The sequence below is a fragment of the Lytechinus variegatus genome, chromosome 17 (assembly GCF_018143015.1).
Source record: "Lytechinus variegatus isolate NC3 chromosome 17, Lvar_3.0, whole genome shotgun sequence".
Taxonomy (NCBI): domain Eukaryota; kingdom Metazoa; phylum Echinodermata; class Echinoidea; order Temnopleuroida; family Toxopneustidae; genus Lytechinus; species Lytechinus variegatus.
Genome location: NC_054756.1, coordinates 15,804,491 through 15,827,401, shown reverse-complemented (window position 1 = coordinate 15,827,401; position 22,911 = coordinate 15,804,491). Strand labels below are relative to the sequence as shown.

Sequence of the window (22,911 nt, the reverse complement as noted above, 5' to 3'; positions counted from 1 at the left end):
GGTCCTGTATGTACACCGGTTAACACCACAGTTTTTGCTGTGTATATATCTATCTATCCATCTATCTATCTATCTATCTTCCTATCTATCTATCTACCTAGGCCTACCTATTTATCTACCTATCTATTTATCTATCTATCTATCTATCTATCTATATATCTATCTATATATCTATCTTTTGCCCACCCCAAACCCCAATAACACACTGACTTTCTTCATTTTATCTCAGTTAAACCATGGTCATGATGGTTAAACTATCAATCTTGTTCTGGCTTAGTTAAACATTTGTTATCGCTAGTTGGCGCTCTTTTCTTCCCGGGTTAAGAAAATCTGTCAACATATATAGCCCCTCTTATAAAAAAAATAATGAATATAAAAAAATCAAAGGCCACATGAAAAAAAAACAGAAAAACACGTTACTTTTCTTTCATGAAAAGCTGAAGAGGAAGTCGACACAAAATATAATGGAAGCAAAATGCTATCAACTTTTGTTTGCAGGAGTTTTGAGTAGCGTTTATTAAAAAAAACCCAGCTCATTACGCAACCATGATGGTAATGAGTCCTGCATTAGCGGGGAAAATATTCATTTTTTTCATGTTTTCTTTGCGATGTAGGGCCTACAGATGATATCATATAGCATGGATGTACTTCCAGACGAACAATGCCCTGGTTATAGTTCAGGCTATTGCCCGCACGGTCATGTTGATAGAAACCATACATGGAATTATCCAGATTAATAGTGACTAACCTCAACAAGGCATGGTGTTTATGACTCCCAAAGCTTGAATCTTGATTGACGCATAACGAGCTTAGTGCGTTGTTCCTCATCAGGAAACTACTACAGAGAAACAACAGAGCCCAGATGCACAGACCAAAGAAGCAACTACCGACTAACCAACTTTGACAAATGGGGGGAAGCGACCAATCAATATGACTATTAATATCAAAAGTTCTGGGTTTTTGTGTGTTCGTGTCACGACTCTGGAAATAAGGAGAGATGTGACATCTCAAATTTCCATTGCAGGAGTAAAGGGCGGATCCAGGATTTCATAATGGGGGTATTCAAAATATTCCAGGGCAAGTATCATTGGTCCCACTTGGTAATGGATGAAGGGGGGGGGGGCTTGGGGAACCCTCAACCTCAAACAAAACAAAAAAGAGGAGGGGAGCATGAAGGGTAATATATTGTATGACTTTTTTTAACATTCCGCCAATATCTATCACAAAAAGGTTTCTAAATTACCGATGAATTTGTTCACTTGCTTTACCCTCTCGCAGCTTTTAATAGTTTTGACCGCATACGTCACTGTGCCTTCTAAATTTGTTTTGTTCACTTCACAACTGATTGACCCATTTGAAGTAACCTCCTTTTCAAAATGGTGAGTGGTTCTACCCACAAGGATGTGATTGTGGGGGAAATTTATAGTAAAAGAAGCGCAAAAGATTTTATAATTCTAAAAAATGTTATGAAATATAAAAACATAGCATTTTGTTCCTCGAATACAAGGGGGACGGGGATAAGAAGGGACAATAATTTATATCACATGGTAATGTGAACACCTCCCTCTCAGCCCCCCCCCCCCCCCACACACACACACATGAGTCCCGGAACCGGGGGGGCTGGGTGGGTTTCACCCCCCCCCCACACACTTTTTTCCACAGCCGTTTACAAAACTTAAAATTCACCATCTGATTGCGGTGTTTTTGCATGGTCAGCCCTACCCCCTCCAACATTTAAAACCTTTCCCCGGCCCCTGCACACGCACACACACACACCCACACACTTGCATTCCCAGAGTAAATTCCTTTCAAACTATAAAGAAAAAAAATGTATTCGCTTCCTTGAATTATAATACAAGTCCTCAACATTTCAGGTCAAAGTTTTCATGTCAAAACACCATTCGACACCTCTCCTTCCGCCTGTTAACACCGCACTGAAATAGAATCCATATGTGAGGAAAGGGACGCGAAGAGAATTCGCCAAAAAGAAATCACAAGCGATTTCCCCACGACATAAAAGTGAGAAGTTAGACACCATTAAGGTCAGAAGATAAAACGAAAGGGACTCCTACATAAAGACAGGTTATGAACTCAAACCACCATTTCATAGAATAATATAGAGAAGCTATCAGACACATTTCTGATCCTAAACGTATTGGCAGGATATTAGTCGCAATTATCTGCGTTCCGCCTACTTGTCACTTGTTATTTTCGAAGTGAAGATGTAAATGTCCAGGTGTTGAATAACCCACTCAACGGAGAGTTCTTTTTTTCCCTTTCATTTCAATTATTTACGTATTTGAATCTTTTATTTCTAAAAGGCGCTAAATCTCATACATTCTCGTGTCTTTAATCAACCTTTAAGGTGTATAGTTTAATATGAAACTATATACGACATGTTGGTTAAACAAAACTGCATGCAAAATGATTGTGATTCATTTCAACCAACGGTTGTTGGGTTCATATTTCCACCAACATTTTGGTTGATTAACAAGTTCTGAGAGTGCAAATTTCAAAAGCTCAATGAATGCAACTTTGTGTCACAGCGCAGGGTTCCAAACTTAGGGGATACCAATAACAGTGCACTTTTGCATAACTGTTCTTTAATTCCTTGTTATTGGATTAAAAGCATTTATTGTTTATTTTTACTTATTTAATTACTTATTTATTTATCCATTCATTCATTTATTCATTCATTCATTTATTCATTCATTCATTCATTCATTCATTCATTCATTGGTATTATATGCACATAAAAATTGATATGGTATATGTGCGCCTAAGTATTTTGAGTTTTACTTTAGTCACGGCCATTGCATTGCCATAATCATGATTAAGGGTATTGTGAACACGTTCTTCCCATTGATTCAGTAGGGAAAATAAAGATAAAGTCAAACTAGAGTTAAAGGACAAGTCCACCCCAACAAAAACTTGATTTGAATAAAAAGAGAAAAATTCAACAAGCATAACACTGAAAATTTCATCAAAATCGGATGTAAAATAAGAAAGAAAGTTCTGACATTTCAAAGTTTCGCTTCATCTCACAAAAACAGTTATACGAACGAGCCAGCTACATCAAAATGAGAGAGTCGATGATGTCATTCACTCACTATTTCTTTTGTTTTTTATTGTTTGAAATATGAAATATTTTGATTTTCTCGTCATTGTCATGTGAAATGAAGTTTCATTCCTGCCTGAACACATGGAATTCCATTATTTTAACATTTTGTGCTTCAGCCTTCAGGCAAGGAGGTCCTAATCTTCAAATTCGTAAAAACTGAAATATTGTATAATTCAAACAATAAAAAACAAAAGAAATTGTGAGTGAGTGACATCATCAACTCTCTCATTTGGATGTAACTGGCTCGTTCATATAACTATTTTGTTAAAAATAAGCGAAACTTTGAAATGTCATAATTTTCTTATTTTACATCCGATTTTGATGAAATTTTCAGCATTGTCATGATTGTGCTTGTCTGATTTGTAGTCATATAAGTAACACTTGATTATACAAATGTTTAAAGGCTGATATCCTTAATCACATCAAAATAAAGATAAACTATGAGCGCGAAGAGTGGCAACCTGCGAGGTGCACTCCATGAGGACGAAACGTTTGAAAACAAAGAATAGTTTTAATGATTTACGATACCTGTAAGGTATGAAATTTAGAAGTGTTTACATTATTTTTCATAATTCAAGACAATAAGCCAGTTCGTAGTTCCTTTCTGCGCATGATCAAAAGATTCTACGCATGATCAGAAGAAGGTCATTTGTACTAAAGTGACATGGTGCTTTAAAATCTAATGAGATAAGCACCAACTTTGATGTCTTGATTATTCATATATTCTTTTGAATTGTCGTTTTCATTTACATCCACAAAAAACAACAATGCTTCCACGAACGACTGGTATTTCACAGTTTATCAAGTACATTGTGCAACATGCTAAGATATGCTTTCAAAGTAGGAATGCAACAAATACCTTCATTAAGTGTTCATTGGTGTGCTATTCTAGTCACCTGGTCTATTCAATTTCTTCATCCTGCTATGTAAGGCAAGCTTACGTAATATCTTGCTTTGAAATCTGCTTATCATGATGAAAGAAATGAAAGGTCATTTGACCAAAATTGCCCATGAAGTAACTACGAACTGGTCTATATTGATGAGTTTTGATACAAAATGAATTTATCGATTGTTCATCAAGTTTAATAAATCAGCTAGGATAGAGAGGGAGACTAAAAGTGAGAAAAAAAAACCTGCTGATTTTTCCCTTTAAAGAGATAGTATCTAATTGAAAGTAGATGCAGTCCAGTTTGCGTATATTACTTTAAAATATGTCAGGCAAACCTCTGACAAGCATACAAAGCAATGCATAACATTTGAATGTAGTAAACAGAATTTTCTTCTGATCCGCCAAAGCAATGCATAACATTTGAATATAGTAAACAGAATTTTCTTCTGATCCGCCAAAGCAATGCATAAGATTTGAATGTAGTAAACAGAATTTTCTTCTGATCCGCCAAAATTTTGACTAAATGTTCTAAGCTACTGCGATCCTTGCTTCTTTAATACTGGCTGATGGCAAAACTTGCAAGTGAAAAATCACTCACAAAACTTTTCTTGAAACGTTCCCCGATTAACGCACGCACAGACATCCATGTACCCACCCCCCACACACACACCCACATTATCCTCACCCATCCGAACACGCAGTCGAACGGTCAAACATTCCTATACTCTCACGACCCCCCCCCCCCCGCCCCTTCCCCTTTCTCTTTCTCTCTCTCTCTCTGTATTAATTTCCCCCCTCTCCTCACTATATATCCCCCTCTCCATATATTTCTCTCATTTCAAATAGGCCTATACATGTATCTCCTTCTATCCCATACCATGCATACACTGTTTATTTCCTTCAATATTTTGATGCCTTTTTTATTAATTTTTTCTTCATCTTCATTTTTTCTTTCTTATATGCCTCCATTCCTGTCTCAAACCTTCATTAAACAACATGGGCCCCGTCTTAAAAAAAAGCTACGATTGATCCGATCAATCACAACTGTGGAAAACCAGGGGCCCGTTGCAGAAAGAGTTGCAATCAATCGCAACTCTAAAAATCATGCGTAACTTGATTTTCAACCAATCAGCAGCGCATTTGGGACTTGCGATTGATTTTTTGACTTGCGTTTAAACGCAACTCTTTCTGCAACGGGCCCCAGCAATATCAAAATCTAAAATGTTTGTTTGCGCAAATTATTTTCTAGTTATGATGACTGTATACTCATTAATGCATCGTTTTCTTGAATATCAAGTGTGCTTTTTTATTCACAAAGGATACATTTTCTGCAGACAAAATTACGATATTGATGGATTTCTTTATGTTGAAGGTCGATCGCATCGATCGCAATTCGTTGTAAGACGGGGTCCAGGTTAACGATATGAATGTCCAACGGTTTTGGTAAGTTTAAAGAGGGTTTTAATAAATGTTTTGAAACGTTTAACATCGATGTTTATATTTCAAAACATTTTCCTTACAAAGAGTCAACATGTATAAAGCGTGATGACTTATAAAACTTTAAATTTTACCTCGTAAAGTCATACTTAGTGAGCAAACATTTGTATTATTTTCAGTATGAATTTATTATTATCAATTCAAATAATGTTATATTCATTCATTGAATTAAGTATTCATTATTCATAAATTTACACGACGAACACGGCGAAGTAATGATTTAGTCTCTATCTACAGATCTAGTGCGAGCAGTAATAAAGTTAAATCGATTCTTGTACACACTTGATGGATCACTTAATACCTAAAAACTGTATAATGCTAACCCTATTAGCATCCAAACACATGCATGCTCAAATCCCCATGCTTTCCTCTGAAATGAATAATATGGACCCTGTATCATAAATCTCAGCGATTGATCGTGATTTTACGACTGATCATACACAATAGTCATTACAATCAATCGTAGGAATCAGCCCTATTATCGATCGCTAAGCTTTATGCCACGACGTCCTGTAAAACAAACCATTATATTCTGTCCTCTGCCATGTGGCTTCAATTATTTCAATTTTTTAAATGATATCCTGTAAAGGCCTCAAATATTATGCTACATGGTTGTACTTGATTTTTAGGAGCGCCTTGAGCACCTAACAAGGTGGATATGTGCGCAAAATAAATACCCTATATTATCATTATTATAATAAAGATGCGCTTCGAGCATTAATTGTGAATGAGACGGGCTTCACTAATAATATTCATCAATTTGTCTCAATGACAGTTGTGTTCATCAAGATTATCATCATTATCATTGTTATTTTCAAGCCATTGCACAGTTGTCTTCTCTTTCCTTCGTTGTTTTCTCTCGTCTATTTATCGAGTTATTGTTTCCATTTGTGTCCTGTGTAAGCAATAGGGGGAATAAAGAGAAAGTTTAATCAAATTCCATTCGAATCGTCAGGTCCTATAACACACAAAATGTAAAACACTTGACAAACACATGATAATAAGCACTGTAAAAACTGTGGTGTTAAAACTGACACCAATTGGTGTTAATAGAGGACCACACCCTGAGGTGTTAAAATTACACCCTATATAGAGATTGAACATAACACCAAAAAGTGTAAATGTAACAACCAAAGGTGTTGTAATAGCACCGATAGATGTAAAACTAACACCACCAATTTAACACCGGTGTAAAATAACTGGTGTGGTCCTCTATGTACACCTGTTAACACCACAGTTTTTGCTGTGTTTATTTTATTGTTTAAAATAGAAATCAGAAATATATATCCTCCGAAATTTCACATTGCCAAATTTATCGTGGGCCTGGCAGCCACTTAGCAGCGACAGATCTCCGTTGTTCCTTACAGACTTACGCTTCATCGAAGAGGGTTTAGAGATGTTTTAAGAAATGTTTTAAACATTTAAACAATGGTTAACTTTTAAGCAAGGAATATTAGATAAATGAGGGAATGTTTTTTAAATTCTAAACGAAATGTAAGCAATACCCATAGAGTTATATAACTCTATGGGTTTTGCTTACATTTTAAACGAAATGTATTTAACTCTATGGCAATACCTGGTAATTTTATGCAGTAAACCAGGTTGTATAAGACGGGGTACGGGGGGGGGCTGATATTAGTTCCCCAAAAAATAATTCACAAATAACTTTCAGACCCGACAGGATTTGCACTGAAGTAAAATAACAAGGTGAGTATGAACCCATGTCCCCGAGTAATTACATGCCCTAAAAACCAAAACGGCAAAATGACATTTCTAATTAAATAAATAGCATAAGCGGACAAAAAGGCTAAAATGAGGCTTAAAAAAAATGTCGTGAAAAACGACAAAACAAATTTTTGCAAAAGAAAAGACGAAACCAACACCATGGGTGGTATTCTGAGATCCATTTTATCTCAGATAAAATAAAATATTTTATCTCCGTTAAAATCATTGAAATAAAATACCCTTAAAATCTCTCCAAATTGGTATTCTGAGAACCATTTTATCTTCATTTTATCTCTGCAAGACACACCTAATTTTTAATCAATATCCAATTAGAAACGCGCTTTTATAGCTCTCTCATATCACTCAACCAATTAAAATCCATTCCGCCAGGAGGTGTGGCAAAGGGGTGAGATTGCGTCAATTTATTGACTTCAAATACGCTTGCACTATACGCTTACGCGTCTTTACCGAGATTTCTTTTTAACAAGGACAATACTCTCATCTTTTTTTCGAAGTCTTTATCGCATCTTTACAAGTATCATTTCAAAGACAATATTAGTCAAGAAAAGTTTTATGAAAATACTCTCTGATTGTACAGGAACAACGTTAAAGTGTTAATCTCAATAAATATATAATTTTTCTTCATTTTCATGTCACCATTTGGGGTTAATTCACCTAGAAATATTGGTGAAATAAACGTCGCAGAGATAAAATAGCCTCTACCCTCTCTTTTAAGTTTATTTTATTTTTTCTTCAAAGTAACATGGGCGCAAGCACGTCATCTGCGTTGCAACGGCCAGATACGCGATGGGTATGTGTACGCAGGCATTGTTCTGTGGCGTATCATCTGTAGATACGCAAGATAAAATCTAAAATTTTATCTGAGAGATAAAATCTCATCTCAGAATACCTATTTCATTTTAAGAGATAAAATAAAATATTTTAAAGATAAAATGACCTCAGAATACCACCCCTGGATAATAACATGCATAGACGACAATTGATAATTAAGACTAACGCATGAAACTTAAAAAAATATATATACAATCGTAGTTTTGATTACTTTTTAATCAACTAATTTAGAGGTTTAGAACGGTTTGATAGATATTGAGTCAGATGCATAAAAAGTAGAAATTGCTTTTGCTAGAATATACTTGACGATTAAGCTTTTGCTAAAAAGCGAATGCTTAGCTTGTGCGTTTACTTGCTTGTTTTTTTTTCAAGCTCCGCCAGAGCAGCTTGAGCGTTTGCTTGATCTTGACGTTCGCGTTTTGTATTTCTGCATGCACACGGTTTTTTTTTCCTAATAAGTGGAAACAAATTGTCAAATATATAAATTTATCAGAAAGAAACAAGTTAGTTTGACAAGACATCTGAGGAAAAGATGTTAGATGAAAGAAGCAGTTATTCGCACTTTTCGAGTCCTGCCTTCTCTGCGAGCGTGTTCACACCAACCACGCGTTGGTGTGAACACGACTCGCAGAGAAGGCAGGTGACGTCGGCATGGTCCGGGACGTAGCTAATGTTCAAACCGCTTGCAATTGCTTTCTGAAGGCACGAAAATGATTCAAGCATTAGCAAAGGGTTATGCATATGAAATAAAACAATTGCTGAAGCATGATCTGTTCCTTGGATAGCTATTGCTAGTGCTTAAAACGATTGCTTGCCAGCAATTGCTACTTTCTATGTATCTGACCCAAAATGAGAGGAATAGAAAAAATAACTTAAATGAAATTTAAAAGAAAGTGCAAGCCGAGGAGCTACATACGTTTTTTCAATCTTCTATCCAATCAAAATGATCATGTTAGTGTAGGGAAAAAAAATTATTTTAATTTTAAGTCAGTGAGAGGGAGGGGCATTAGAGAAAGTAAGAGAGAGCAGCAGCAGAGAGAGAGAGAGAGAGAGACATTACACACACACACTCACATTCACACACATGACAGAGAAAGAGAGAACGAAAATGGGAGAGGCGAAAAAATAGAAAATTGAAAATATAATCACATATTATTTCTTTAGATTGACATCAATTATCATTGTGCCTACATCATCGATATCATTTATAAGAGAAAAGTAAGACATGATGGTAATAATGATAATATTAAGAAAAATAACAATAGCAGTATAGAAGTAGTAGTAGCAAATGTAGTGTGGTAGTACTAAAGTATAGTAGTAGTAGTAGTATGATAGTAGTAGTCAATGGTAGTAGTAGTCAGTGGTAGTAATAGTAGTAGTAATAGTAGTAGTAGTAGTAGTAGTAGTAGTAGTAGTAGTAGTAGTAGTAGTAGTAGTAGTAGTAGTGGTAGTAGTGGTAGTAGTAGTGGTAGTAGTAGTGGTAGTAGTAGTGGTGGTAGTAGTGGTGGTAGTAGTGGTAGTAGTAGTGGTGGTAGTAGTAGTGGTAGCAGTAGTGGTAGCAGTAGTGGTAGCAGTAGTGGTAGCAATAGTGGTAGAGGTAGTGGTAGTGGTAGTGGTAGTGGTAGTGGTAGTGGTAGAGGTAGTGGTAGTGGTAGTGGTAGTGGTAGTGGTAGAGGTAGTGGTAGAGGTAGAGGTAGAGGTAGAGGTAGAGGTAGAGGTAGAGGTAGAGGTAGAGGTAGAGGTAGAGGTAGAGGTAGAGGTAGAGGTAGTGGTAGAGGTAGAGGTAGAGGTAGAGGTAGAGGTAGAGGTAGAGGTAGAGGTAGAGGTAGAGGTAGAGGTAGAGGTAGAGGTAGAGGTAGAGGTAGAGGTAGTGGTAGTGGTAGTGGTAGTGGTAGTGGTAGTGGTAGTGGTAGTAGTAGTAGTAGTAGTAGTAGTAGTAGTAGTAGTAGTAGTAGTAGTAGTAGTAGTAGTAGTAGTTATAGTAGAAGTAGCAGTTATTAAAATATTTTCTTATGATAATAGAGCCACTATCCCTTCTCTAAAATATTTCTCACCTCTTTATCTTTCTCCACATCATCGGATATCACCGCGATCCTCGCTGACCTCACCAGTAGGATGAGTAGAATGATGACTCCGATGGCGAACAACAGCCATTCGACTCCGACGACGAGGTTCCATAACCTCACGAAGCCGAACTTAAACTCGCCGACTATCCGATCATCAGCTTCTATGCTCTATAAGACGTAAGGTATTCCTCAAAATTATCATGAATATGGTGTGTCGAATACATTTTCCCATAAAATTATAGGCCTACCCATACTTAGATATTATAGGTGAAAATACTCTCGCGAACAATAAAACAATCTAGAAAAAGGTGTCATTTGACACAAGTCTATGAAGATCGTCATTGAAGTTCAAATTCAAAATTAGTTTTGTTTTGTTTTTTTTTTCGCAGACAATTTAAACGTAATACGCTTCTTCAAATTGAAATGATCCCGCCCTACAATACGTCAATTCAATTTTATTCCGAGTTGGCGATAATTGAGACTGGTTCGCTGTTAACAAGATATGGAGTTGGTTTTCGGGTAATGGGAAGAGTTCGAAACTATGATTTATTATTTTTTCTCCTCTATCTTTCTTAAATCCATGGATTCACCCCACCCCCATTTGCCATGAGTAAGGTCGTCCTCTCTCACAGAGCTCGATCGTTCGGTCATGGCACGACATGGAAAACTTTGCATTATGTATTTCATGCATAATTACCCAATACAATATACAATATTGAAAGTGCGTTGCTCATACGATATCCAAAATTTGAAAATGATTGTGCCAAGGTTCTTTGCGAAAGATACAAAAATAAAAGAATGGCTATGATTTTAATTCAAATTTATATAATTTTCAGAAATTCCTCTCGGCCAAGGGGGGGGGGGTCGAATCTCGTTGAATTCGGGCAAAGGATGTTCCTGAAGCTGGGCCCCGCCTTACGAAGTGTTACGATTGATCCGATCCGATCAATTCAATTCAATTCAATTCAATTCTGGTTTTATTGTGAAAATGGTACTTGACAAAAGTCCGAAGACTCATATCATATTTACAAAGTAAAAATGTACATGTATATTATTAAAAGATTACAATATATCCCAATATATTAGATAGCCAAGACAGATAGCCAAGCGCGATTGGTCAATTGCGCGTCACGTGATATGATCGAAATCCGTGTATTTTCCCAGCCGGTCCACCTTCGATGAATATATTGACCAACCGGTCCGTGAATATATTTTTCTACGTGTATCGCGCCCTCTTGTGGATTAGATGTTACCAACTACACGGAAATAAAATACGTGGGACGAAAGTATCTGGACTGGACTCTAACTTAGATCTAGGGCTAGGCCTAAAACAAACTTGAGTTGATTAGAAAAGGGCCATTCACTGCATTAGAGTAGTAGTAGTAGACTAAAGTTACATCTAGATCTATACCAGTTCCATCAATCACTGACTATCGTAAACAACAGGCTGCACGCATCGTTAGGCCATTTCTATCTTCATCATTAAAGGCTATCTAATATAACAGATATTGACTGATGGGATGTGTAAAAAAAAAATTCTTTGGACCGCCTAAAGGATTAATATTTTCCCTCGTGATCATATTTTCCCTCAGCGCTGCGCGCTTCGGGAAAATATAACCCCTCGGGAAAATATAAATCCACCGGTCCAAAGAATGTTTATATTACACACCCCATTAGTCAATATCTGTATAATAGTGCTAGACAAATAATCAACAAATAAAGCCAGAAAAAATAATTTTGGACAATCTAAAAAAAAGATTAAAATTGATTGAAATTATAACATTGTAAAACTATCATCGTCAAAATTAAATCAGCAAAGTTGCGAGTACTAAAAACATATATATGTTAAGATTTACACTTTTAAAATATCATCATATTTAAAACAAGAAAAATATGTATATAAAAAAATTGTAAATAGCAAGACAAAAATCAACCACAACTATAATTATCATGATAATGGAAATCCATCAGGAAATTTTCACAAATATCCTTTGTAAACAAAGCGGAGCACACTGAATTTCTAAAAGAAATGATGAATGAATGACCGAATGAATGAATATACACCATAATTATCTAGAAAATATTTTGAACAAGCATGCAGTTTAGACGGTGACGTTGCTGGCTTTCCATAGTTGTGATAGATCTGACTTACAGTAACGCAGCGCAGGGGCCAGTTCCATAAAGGACTTGCAACTGTAACTATGTCATTATGGCAACTACCATGGAAACCTTGATCCTGATTGGCTGCCGAGCCCTGTAACCATGGTAGTTGCCATTATGACAAAGTTACAACAGTTGCAAGTCCTTTAGGAAACGGGCCCCAGATCTATGTTGCCGAGTTTCTTCGCACCACTTATGTCATGATGTCTCGACTATCTTGTTGGTAAGCCTAACTAACCTGTTCAATCCATAGTAGTGGCAAGTACATCTCTCGGAGTCTCCCGGTCTCTCTGTATCGTGAGGAAAATGGTCGTAAAATGAATGCATAGAAAATAAAGAAACCACATAAAATGAAGTTTAATATTCTAAAGGTATTAAAACGACATAAAGACAGTGACCCATGGGTTTCCTAACTTTCATTTTATTATAGCTACCTTAAAAGATACTCAAAGGCAAGTATAATGACCCACAGGTCTAGGTACAGATACAGGTGCAAGTGTATTCTTTGTGATTTTTTATTTCATTTTCATCAATGCCCTGACGATTGATATCTATTCACTCTCATGTTTTGTGAAAGTTTACTGTATTGTAAGCATAATACGGTAAAGAAAATCTAAACCATAATGACAATTTTCAGTGAAAACGAATCCATCGAATTCTTCTTAAGTGACAAGTCCACCCCAACAAAAAGTTAATTTGAATACAAGGAGAAAATCCAATGAGCAGAACACTGAAAATTTCATCAAAATCGGATGTAAAAGAGGAAAGTTGTGACATTCTAAATTTTCGCTTGATTTCTGGAAACAGTTATATGTACATCCTGCTTGTCAGTGTGCAAATGAGCAGACTGATGACGTCATCCACCCACTATTCATGCTATTCATGCTATTTCTTCTATATTTATGAAATATAACAATTCTTATTTTCTCCTCATCTTCATGTGAAATGACCATTATTTTAACAGTTTATGTTCAAAGTCAAGTTGGCACTTATTGTCAAATCTGTAAAAATTGAAAGATTGTATAATTCAAATAATAAATGAAGACCCCAAAAACAGTGAGGGAGGGAAATCATCGACTCTCTCATTGACATTTATTTTACAAATAATTATTTTGTGAGAAATAAGCGGAATTTCAAAAATGTCATAACTATCTTATTCTACATCCGATTTTGATGGCATTTCCAGCGTTACGCTAGTTTGATTTTTCTTCATTGATTCAAATCAACATTTTCGTGGCGTGGACTTGACCTTTATAGTTGATTAATTAGGATAGAATGCTCACCCAATTCCATCCACAGGATGTGTATACATATTGATCTGAACTCGAAACTTCAACACAAAGGGCATACCGGTTTTCTGTTGATTATATAAAAAAACAATGCCTTTAAACATTTTCCCTTCAGGATGACAATCGCGACAATGGGGATGGCGATGGTGACGAAAATGGTGACGATGACGGCAATGATATTGATGGTGGTGACGACGATGGCGATGGTGACAATGTATTATGTAAGAAGTAATTATATTCCTCTTATATGATTTCATTTAACTGTAACCACGGACGTAGGTCCATGCTTTAAGGAACATTTTATTATTTTGAATTGCATATATTTTTAATTCAGCCTTTGGCTCCGAAGCATGTTTTGAAAAGCCATTTTTTTAATAAAATCGAGTTGAAGATGATGGAGACGATAATGGTGGCAATGAAGGAGACGATGACTGTGGTGACGATGACAGTAACGATACTGATAATATGTGATGGCGACAATATTAATGATTATGATGATGGTGACAATGACTGCGACGACGATGGTTACAATGATGATGACAATGATGATAATGATGATGACGATGGTGATCACAATGATGGTGACGATGATGGCCTCAGTGATGACGTGATGGTTGATGACGGTTATCAAGCAGGTCAGATACAGAAATTGGTGAAAGGCGGGTTGATGGGGGCACAGGTGACAAAGGAACCAACATCTTTAGCACTTTCTGAAAAATAAAAAGCAGGGCAAAAGGGGGCCAATTGATAAGGCTGGCGAATATGAATAGATCTACAAATTTTCTTAATGGAAAGCAAACAACCCGCCTTAATCATGTTAATTATGCCATTTTTCTTAAGATGGTAATACAGCAAATAATTTTACCGGTTCTATTTCCATGTAGCTTTCGTGAAGCGATGCATTTGGCGACAAACCATCGACGTCATCAAACAAAGTTTGTTGACCCCCAAAGAAATGTGGATTCGATATCGCAAGTGGGCTCCCTGTGTTGGCGAATGTGATAAAGGCATGAAAACATTTGATTGACGAGGGAAACGGTTTTCTCCGGCGACAATAATGATCCGCTATAAATTCCACACTTTAATCGAATGACTAACTTCAACCATATCTTGAATCTAACCCCAAACATAACGTAAAACCCGTAACTGTTATTACTACCCTAACCCTAACCTCACATTCTAGAAAACATCTCCATGAAGAAATTAACATCTTGGTTTCTTATTGATCTTTTCAAAGATTTTCATTTTGCTTGTTTATTTATTAGAAACATTTCAGAAATAGTCGTCTAAACTATGCACTGTGGTTACTTGCAGTCATTAGCGTAAAGATGGATTTGGCTATTGATATCCGAGTAAAGGTGTTTGTTATGAAATGTCATTGTCATTTTCAGATTCTTTGGGGGAAGGGTATATGGGTGTTCAGGCTCAATCATTTCAATCATTTTATTCTGATTTATAAAATATTTCTGTTTGAAATAACGATGAAATCTATTTGAATTCATATCAAAGACATCACAAATTAATCGACAAACGTTCTCACATACCAAACCGACAAGGGTCTTGTCGCAGAACACCCGATGGCCCACACAGCTCTCGGTGGCCGCTACAAAATCCCTCATTTGGAGGGAAAGCTGTAGCGTTCTGGTACGTAGAGGGCGATAGACTGAATTTGAGGAGAGGAATGCCTCTGTAGCTGGAGTCCTTCTCAAACTCGAACGAAACAGACCTAGCAAAAATGAGCGAAAATTAAATAGTTCTGTGCATGATCCAATGACTCATCAGTCATAATGATAATGCAAATTACAAAGGACGCATATGTATTTGCAGAGATGTAATCAACCCCGCCCCCTCATTTCTCGATGTTTTTAATGTTGGAATAAAAGACAACACCAAATAGTGTTAAAAGAATTGACAGAATATTACACCACGATAATAGCACCAATGGGTGTCAACCTAACACTGGTGTAAGTGCTCACCGACTGGTATAGTGTTAAGTGTAAGCACCACTGTTTATGTAGTGTACTAACCTGCAGAGAGGAGGTTGATACATCGAGAGAGTCTCCGTCTTTTGTACATTCGGGTGATACATCGAACCATCTAAACACGAAAATAACGATTCATGGTGACACTTCGAAAAGAAATTATATTTTTCAATTGTAATTTTATATGAATTTCATCAATATCTTAGGACCTTATAACCCATAACATTATATCTTATAACCTTATAACTCATTCATTGTTTTTTTCTATTTCATATAGATTTATTGCTTGTTACCCGGGCATGCCAGGGCCTCATCATGAAGATCAACCTTTATAGAAAATGTAAAAAAATCAGAGCTGCCAACCTAAAATATGAAAACCATCACATTCTCTTCATTCTTTTTTTATCCTTCTTTCAAACCTAAAATTATATTTTTCATTATTTAAAAAACATACAAAATATTAGCATTCGTACAAGATTCAAAAATCCTAATTTTTAGTGAAAAAATCCTACTTATCACGAGTTCCACTTTGAAAATTTACTAATCATGCTAACTTTCAGCTTTGATAAATAAAATGGAATTAATAATGATACCTGTGCTGTTCTTGACACTATTTGCTTCCTCTGACCACCAGAAATTAAGGTTACTGCTACCATCTACTCTGTCAATAAGGTTGACCAAATTCTCATTCTCTTGTCCAGTGTACACATTGAATTGACCAACGTATGACGTATTGAGCTACAACAAGAAAGAGAGAAAGGCGAATAAAATAATATCCAACTCAACAAAAAGTTGATTCGAGTAAGACGAGCCAAACAAACGAAAATTTCTTCAAAATCGGATTCAAAATAAGTTACGAAGGTTTTGCTTCCATTCGATTCTTTAAGTTCATTTCCATTCAAATATGATAAAAAAGTAATATTAATTAGATACAAAGGGGTTATATGTATAATCTGGTTGGTATGCAAATGCTGGAACAGATAACGTCATTCACTCACTATTCATTTTGTTTTTTATTATAAATGTGAAATATTCTATTTTTCCCCATTGTGAAGTAAACTTTAATTGTTCACTTAAAATGTGGAATTGCCATTGATGTAACTTTTGGAAGTTGAAGATTTTTCTTTACATTCCTTTGTCAAATCTGCACATTTGAATCATAAAATACAAACAAAATAGCGACTGGGTGGAATCTCGACTCTCGTTTGCATACTACTGTATTGTGCATATAATTATTACTTATGGCCCGGGAAAAATAAGAGGAATTTTTAAAATCTCATTAATTCAAGGGAGTTCAACATGGTGGATGTGGCAAAAAAATTTCATTAAAAAAGAAAACGCAAGCGAGCGAAGATTTAACTTTTTAAATGAAAATAATTGTAATAGATTTTGAAAAAATACGACAAATTCAAGTCAAATCTACACTTTCCGTTTCCTTTTATAATTTTTATTTTTATTTTTTTATTATTTTTTTTTTTTTTGGGGGGGGGGGGGGGTTGGGGTCCAGTGCCCCTACCCCCCCCCCTCCCATAGTCAATTGCCTGCCGGGGAAAGGGAGTGGCGTATTTTGTTATCCTTGATTAAGATGCAATCCTTACACCCGTTTCCTTCCCAATGTTGCATTGTATCGCTTTATAATGGATGAGGGCGCCGCCCTATATATTCTAACCCCAACAAAGTATCCAAACTGGCCAGACTCGAACTCGGGTGGAACAGACTGGAACTGCTTGGCCATGGTAAGAAGCGGTTCTTGGTATCCCCACATGATCTCAGAGACGGTCTTCGTGACGACGGGTCGCTCGTCGAGCTCGTAGAGGAGACCACGGATGGCAGTACGAACCAGGAATTGGTAGTTCTCCATCATGTGAGCAGTCGTCTGTATAAAGGAGGGGGAGGGGCAATGAATTATGTCAAAAATAATAAATATTTGAGGGGAATAGTAGAGGGATCTGGTCAGAGAAGAAGGGGAGGGGGGTATGGGAAATGGTCGAATATAGGACTCGGATGAAGAGGCGATGGGGTGGGGCAGCAAAAAGAGTGGATGCACTTTACAGTCAATGGCAGTGACATTACAATAAAAAAAAATCAATGTCGATTATGATGTGTGTTTCGTATTATGGATAGGCATACTATTTTCATGAAATGAACAATTTTCCATATAAATCGTTGACTATCATGACCATAAAACACACAGACACACTTTACCAGTAACGGTGAGTTGAGGGCGGTAACAGTATCCGACTCAGGTCCCACCGAACGTTCCTCATCAAAATAGTATCGATAGCGAAGAAGATAAGACACTGTATCGTTATCGTGAAAACTAACGTTGTCTCGAGCTAACTCCATCCTATGAAAAAAAATAAGTTGATTTGATCATATTAGGTTATTTTATTTCTTTTCATTTTTTCAACATACATATCACAAGTACAGAAATTCAAATCAATGAGTTGGAAACCGAGAAAATGCAAATTACATTACAAACAGAACGGCAACCCCTGCAACCTTTATAAATCTTTGTTATAGAAAATACAACCTTTTTCACATATCAATCATTGTTCACTATTTTGCTATGTATTATATCTTTTTTTTACTTTGTATATCTATTGAAAAAAAAGTCGCGAAAACAATAAATGAAATATTAAAAAGGATCTTCGACATATAGTAAGCTGACTACAGGGCCGGGTAGAAAACGGTGTATGTAGGGCAAACTTTTGATTAAAAATTCTGTGAGCGAGCGAGTGGCCGTTTTTATTATTATTATTATTATTGAAATTCTAATTGTCATATTTTGACGCATATTCAGAAAATAATATTGCAGTGTGTCCAAAAAAAGAAACCGTGAAATGCTGACCTGTATGAATATGGTCCCTTCTCAACGATCTTTGGCCTTTGACCATTCATTAGGTCATCCGGATTTTGAATGTCAAAGAAGTAAACGTTTTGATAGATAGGTAGGGTTGGGCGTTGCCACTCTGGATATAGGCGTGAATTAGGATCCAAAACGAAAACCTTGTAAAGAGAAACAGAGTGTTTTTTCATGCTTTTAACAGATAGTATAAGAATGCTTATATAATCATGTTGAAAATGAAACGATAAATATATCCAAAATTGAAGATGGAGCAAGTTTAAAGATTTGGTGAGATGTTCTATCGATACAGGAACAAAAACATGTCGTCATGGCGGCGAGGTAAGTTTGGATTTCGACATACGACTTTTTATCACTCGACTTTGCAAAATGACCTATCTCGCCATGAGGAAACCTAACTTCTTATACGTCGACTTGGCAAGATATCGTATCGAGCCATGTAATATACAACTTTTTATAAATCGACTTGGAAAGAAATACCTCGTGCCGTCGAGTCGATATAATGATGCTATTTCGGACAAATCAAGATGAAATAAATCTTGCCATGTATCTCGTAAAGTAAATCGCACTTTAGAGCTTACTACACAAATGCATTGACATGTTTGAATAAACCACGCTGCATAAAATGAATATAACAAAAAAAATTTAGACTGGGGGTGTGATCAAGCTGATGAAATCGGCATATTCTATTTAGATTTATTCAATGAGGATGAAACCGAGTCTACTCACGCGATGTATAACGTAGCCATACATTCGCTCCACAAACCATGGTAGGAATAACAATCCCGTGAAAATCAGAGCCAGTGCCATCAGCAGCAAGAATGCGTGGCAGACGACGAGACGAGGGGTGCATTTCCGTTTCACACCATACTTTGTGGGATCCTTGTCGACATCATCCAGAGGTCGCTTGATGAGTGGGGCCAAATCAATGTCGCATTCGAACGGAGAATCGTCATCATCTTCCATCGTATGCATTGCGAAGCTTTTATGATTGTTAAAAGGTTCATAAAATAAGATATAGTGGGAAGACATCATTGGTATTTTATTTTAGCTTTACAACCTGGCCTAAATTTAAACATGAAAGTGCCGTTATTGAAATTATTTAAAGGGGAAGTTCACCCTGAAGAAAACTTTGTTGTAAAAATAGCAGAAAAAAAAGTAAAAAATATTGGTGAAGGTTTGAGGAAAATCCGTTAAAGAGTAAGAAAGTTATTAGAGTTCAAAATTTTGGATTTGTGACGTCATAAACGAGCAGCTGCCCCATGTGTTATGTAATATAAATGTATGAATTTCAAATTTTGTATGGTTCCTGATGACTTAATTTTGTTTTCTTTTCATGATCGGGTGTGAAATGATTTGTCTATTGATATACAAAAGGTACAGTGAAAACCATTTTCAATTTTCTGAGAAAATGACATTTCATTGATTTTTTACACTTCGCTATGTAGGAATGCTGCTCGCATATGACGTCACAAATCAAATAATTGAAATTCTAATATATTTTTAATTTAATAAATTTTTCTCAAACCTTCGGCAATATTTTTCATTATTTTTTCTGCTATTTTTACAATAAACTTTTTGTCAGGGTGAACTTCCCCTTTAACGCATTTCGTTATTTACCTATAATTGCACATTTCCACGTCACCGATTGATATCAAGATGTAACGTATTATTGTTTAATGGTTGAAAGTTTGTTTCCGCAAAACAAAAATGAATGTGAAACGGTAGCCCAATTATTTTTTTTTTGAAATCAATGTTGTGATTGCCGGTAATAAGCATCCAATTCTAACTGAATTGCACAAGACAGTCAATATTACAATAATGATAATATAAAATTACCATATGCTTTTATTATATAGCACCTCTATAAGATGAGGAAGATAGGCAAAGAAAGAAGCATGCAATAAAGTGAAAATTGCTTCAATCCAATTACTGCTTTAAACAAGATTAGGAGTTTTCATTTCATTTTACTGAGCTCAGATCAAGATTGTCAAAATATAAAAATACATCTCCATCTTGATTAATGAGGAATCGGAATCAAACTTGGCCTACCTGATATATTTTCCTCCACAACACCTTCAGATCCAATCCGCCGGGCTTGTAATGTGTTGATCGACGTCTGTTTCGGATATATACAAGCTGCAACCCGCTCCGGGTACTCAAAGCATGTAGCATTGATCGTTGATTAGCGGATAGTACATCATTAACATGGGTCGATTGGATTACAATTACAGCAAATATTTGTGTAAATGATCCGCTGCATAGTGCCCTTACAATTTCCAAGTGCAAGTATTCGATACATTACAAGAATGGTCTTCACAGTCGCTTAACACTTGTTAACCCTGTATACAAAGTAGAATAGGGGGAAAAGGGACAATAGCGACTTCACATATCTAAATTCCTCGGGGTAATTTATTTTCAAACGTTATTGTCCAAGGCTTGGCAGAGGCTGACATAGCAACGAGCAAACTGGATTGCAAGTATTACACTAATTAGTATCATGAGAAAAGGTGAGGTGACACGGGGAAGCAGGGGTCGACCCCCCCCCCCGCCCCGTTCGTAGTGAAAAAAATGAATAAGTAAATGAAAAAAGGAAGAAATTGAAAGACGGAAGGAAGAAGAGTTTACACAAGAGATTTCTGGGCCGCGTTTTTTGTAATTCATGAAATTGAAGGGAAAATATGACGTCGTCTTACCCCCTCACCCAGGCGCTGCACGCCCTGCATGTGAAGATGGATCAAGGAATACATGTGATGCGATATCTGAATGATTTGAGGGGTGGGGCGATCAATAGGTCCTAATTGTTACGTCATTTTTTTTTTGGGGGGGGTCTCGGTTTGATAACATGAATTATATAGAGTTACACGATCTTAACTTTTATGCTGTTCCCATCTTTTACCCCATATCCCCACCCCTTTTTATACTTCGTGAAAAAAAATAATGAGTGCCAGGCAATGGCGGACCGTGACCCGAAGGAGACAAAGCATTGGAAGGGCACATTGTTCACAAACAATACAGTGCCCTTCCAATCATCGTCTCCTCCAGGTCACGGTCCGCCACTTGTGCAAGGGGATGCACCGCACCCCAGCTACATCTGTGTCAGGAAAAAGAATATGACCCCCCCCCTCCACTATAGTAATTGAAATATTATGATCCCCACCCCCCTCTATACTAGAACTTGAAGAATAATGAAATGGGAGGGCACCCCCACCCCCATATCATCCTCTTGAGTCAGGGAGCTGTTAGGGATTTTTGCTTAGTGCGGCGGAATTCAAGATCTTAAAAAATATATTGTCAAACATAGGCGGCGGAAGCGGGGGGGGGACGTGTCCCCCCTAAATTTCAGGTGGGGGACGGTCTCCCCCCCCCACGTGGACCCCCACTGAAACGTGTGTTGTCCCCCCCTAAAATTTAGGTTGTTGACGTTTTTTTTTTTTTTTGCTTGTCAAAAATTTTTGGTTAGCAACTCCTAAAATTTAGGTTGATAACCTTTTTGGGGGGCGCTTGTCCAATTTCTTACCTGTGTCCATCCCAAAATTTCAGGTGGACACCTCCTAATTTTTTTGGCTTCCGCCGCCAATGTTGTCAAATGCCCTTCATGGCAAAGAAGAACAAGGAGGTCTTTGTCAAAAATTGGTGAATAAAAACAGCATTTTAGTCAGCTGCTCTGAAACTGCCGTTCCGGTTTGCCCATTTTGACAGGCTTCTTAGTTGTTGTTTTGTCATTTTGACGTCATTTGACAATACATTTACTCAGTTCTTGAATCCTTCTTACATCGATGAGAGAACACATAAAGCTCGAGATTATAAATGGATATTATATACAACAAAGTAAGCCCCCCCCCCTTAAAAATATCCATAATTTCCGAACCACTGGAAACCACTGATAATGATGACGATACTAATGATGGTGGTGGTGATGATGATGGTGGTGGCGATTATGGTGATTGTAATGATGATGGTAATGATGGTGGTGGTGATGATGGTGATTGTAATGATGGTCATGATAGTGATGATGGTGGTGGTGGTGATGATGATTGTGATTGTAATGATGATGTAATGATGGTGATGATGTTGATGATGATAGGATAATCGAAGTAACTCTAGAGGGCTATAACAATGATGGTGATGACGGCGACGATGAAATGATTATAATAGTAATAACATTAGCTATAGAGCTGATGGTGATAATGGTGTTGACTAAGATGGATGATGGTGGTGACAGGGATGATGATGATAATGATGATGGTAATGATAATGATGGTGGTGATGATGATGGTGGTGATGATGATGATGATGATGATTGATGATGATCATGATGATGATGGTAATGACAAATTGATGATGATGAAGGTGACTGATAACAATGATGAATGATGGTGATGATATAGATGATGATTATTTTTGATGAAGTTGACAGTGATAATGTTGGCTATAAAGACGACGATGGCGATGACGTTTGGT

At 36.7% G+C, this 22,911-nt stretch overlaps 1 protein-coding gene across 2 annotated transcripts; it reads right to left on the bottom strand.

Annotated features, from left to right (window-relative positions):
* Positions 1–5,531: 5,531 nt before the first annotated feature.
* Positions 5,532–20,696, bottom strand: LOC121431388 (scavenger receptor class B member 1-like). 2 transcript variants are annotated; one of them, XM_041628943.1, is made up of 14 exons: positions 20,500–20,696; positions 19,177–19,429; positions 18,433–18,590; positions 17,787–17,928; positions 17,251–17,457; positions 16,175–16,319; positions 15,627–15,696; positions 15,144–15,325; positions 14,465–14,583; positions 13,594–13,667; positions 12,549–12,600; positions 10,139–10,318; positions 9,001–9,014; positions 6,324–6,402 (listed from the first exon to the last, which is right to left on the bottom strand). In XM_041628943.1, the coding sequence occupies exons 2-14, from the start codon at positions 19,420–19,422 to the stop codon at positions 6,375–6,377; spliced, it is 1,617 nt and encodes a 538-aa protein (XP_041484877.1). In that variant the 5' UTR covers positions 19,423–19,429; positions 20,500–20,696; the 3' UTR covers positions 6,324–6,374. The 2 variants fall into 2 exon arrangements, with proteins under 2 accessions (XP_041484876.1, XP_041484877.1); XM_041628942.1 differs by lacking the exon at positions 9,001–9,014 and having other exon boundaries at positions 5,532–6,402; positions 20,500–20,695.
* Between the last annotated feature and the right edge of the window lie 2,215 nt (positions 20,697–22,911).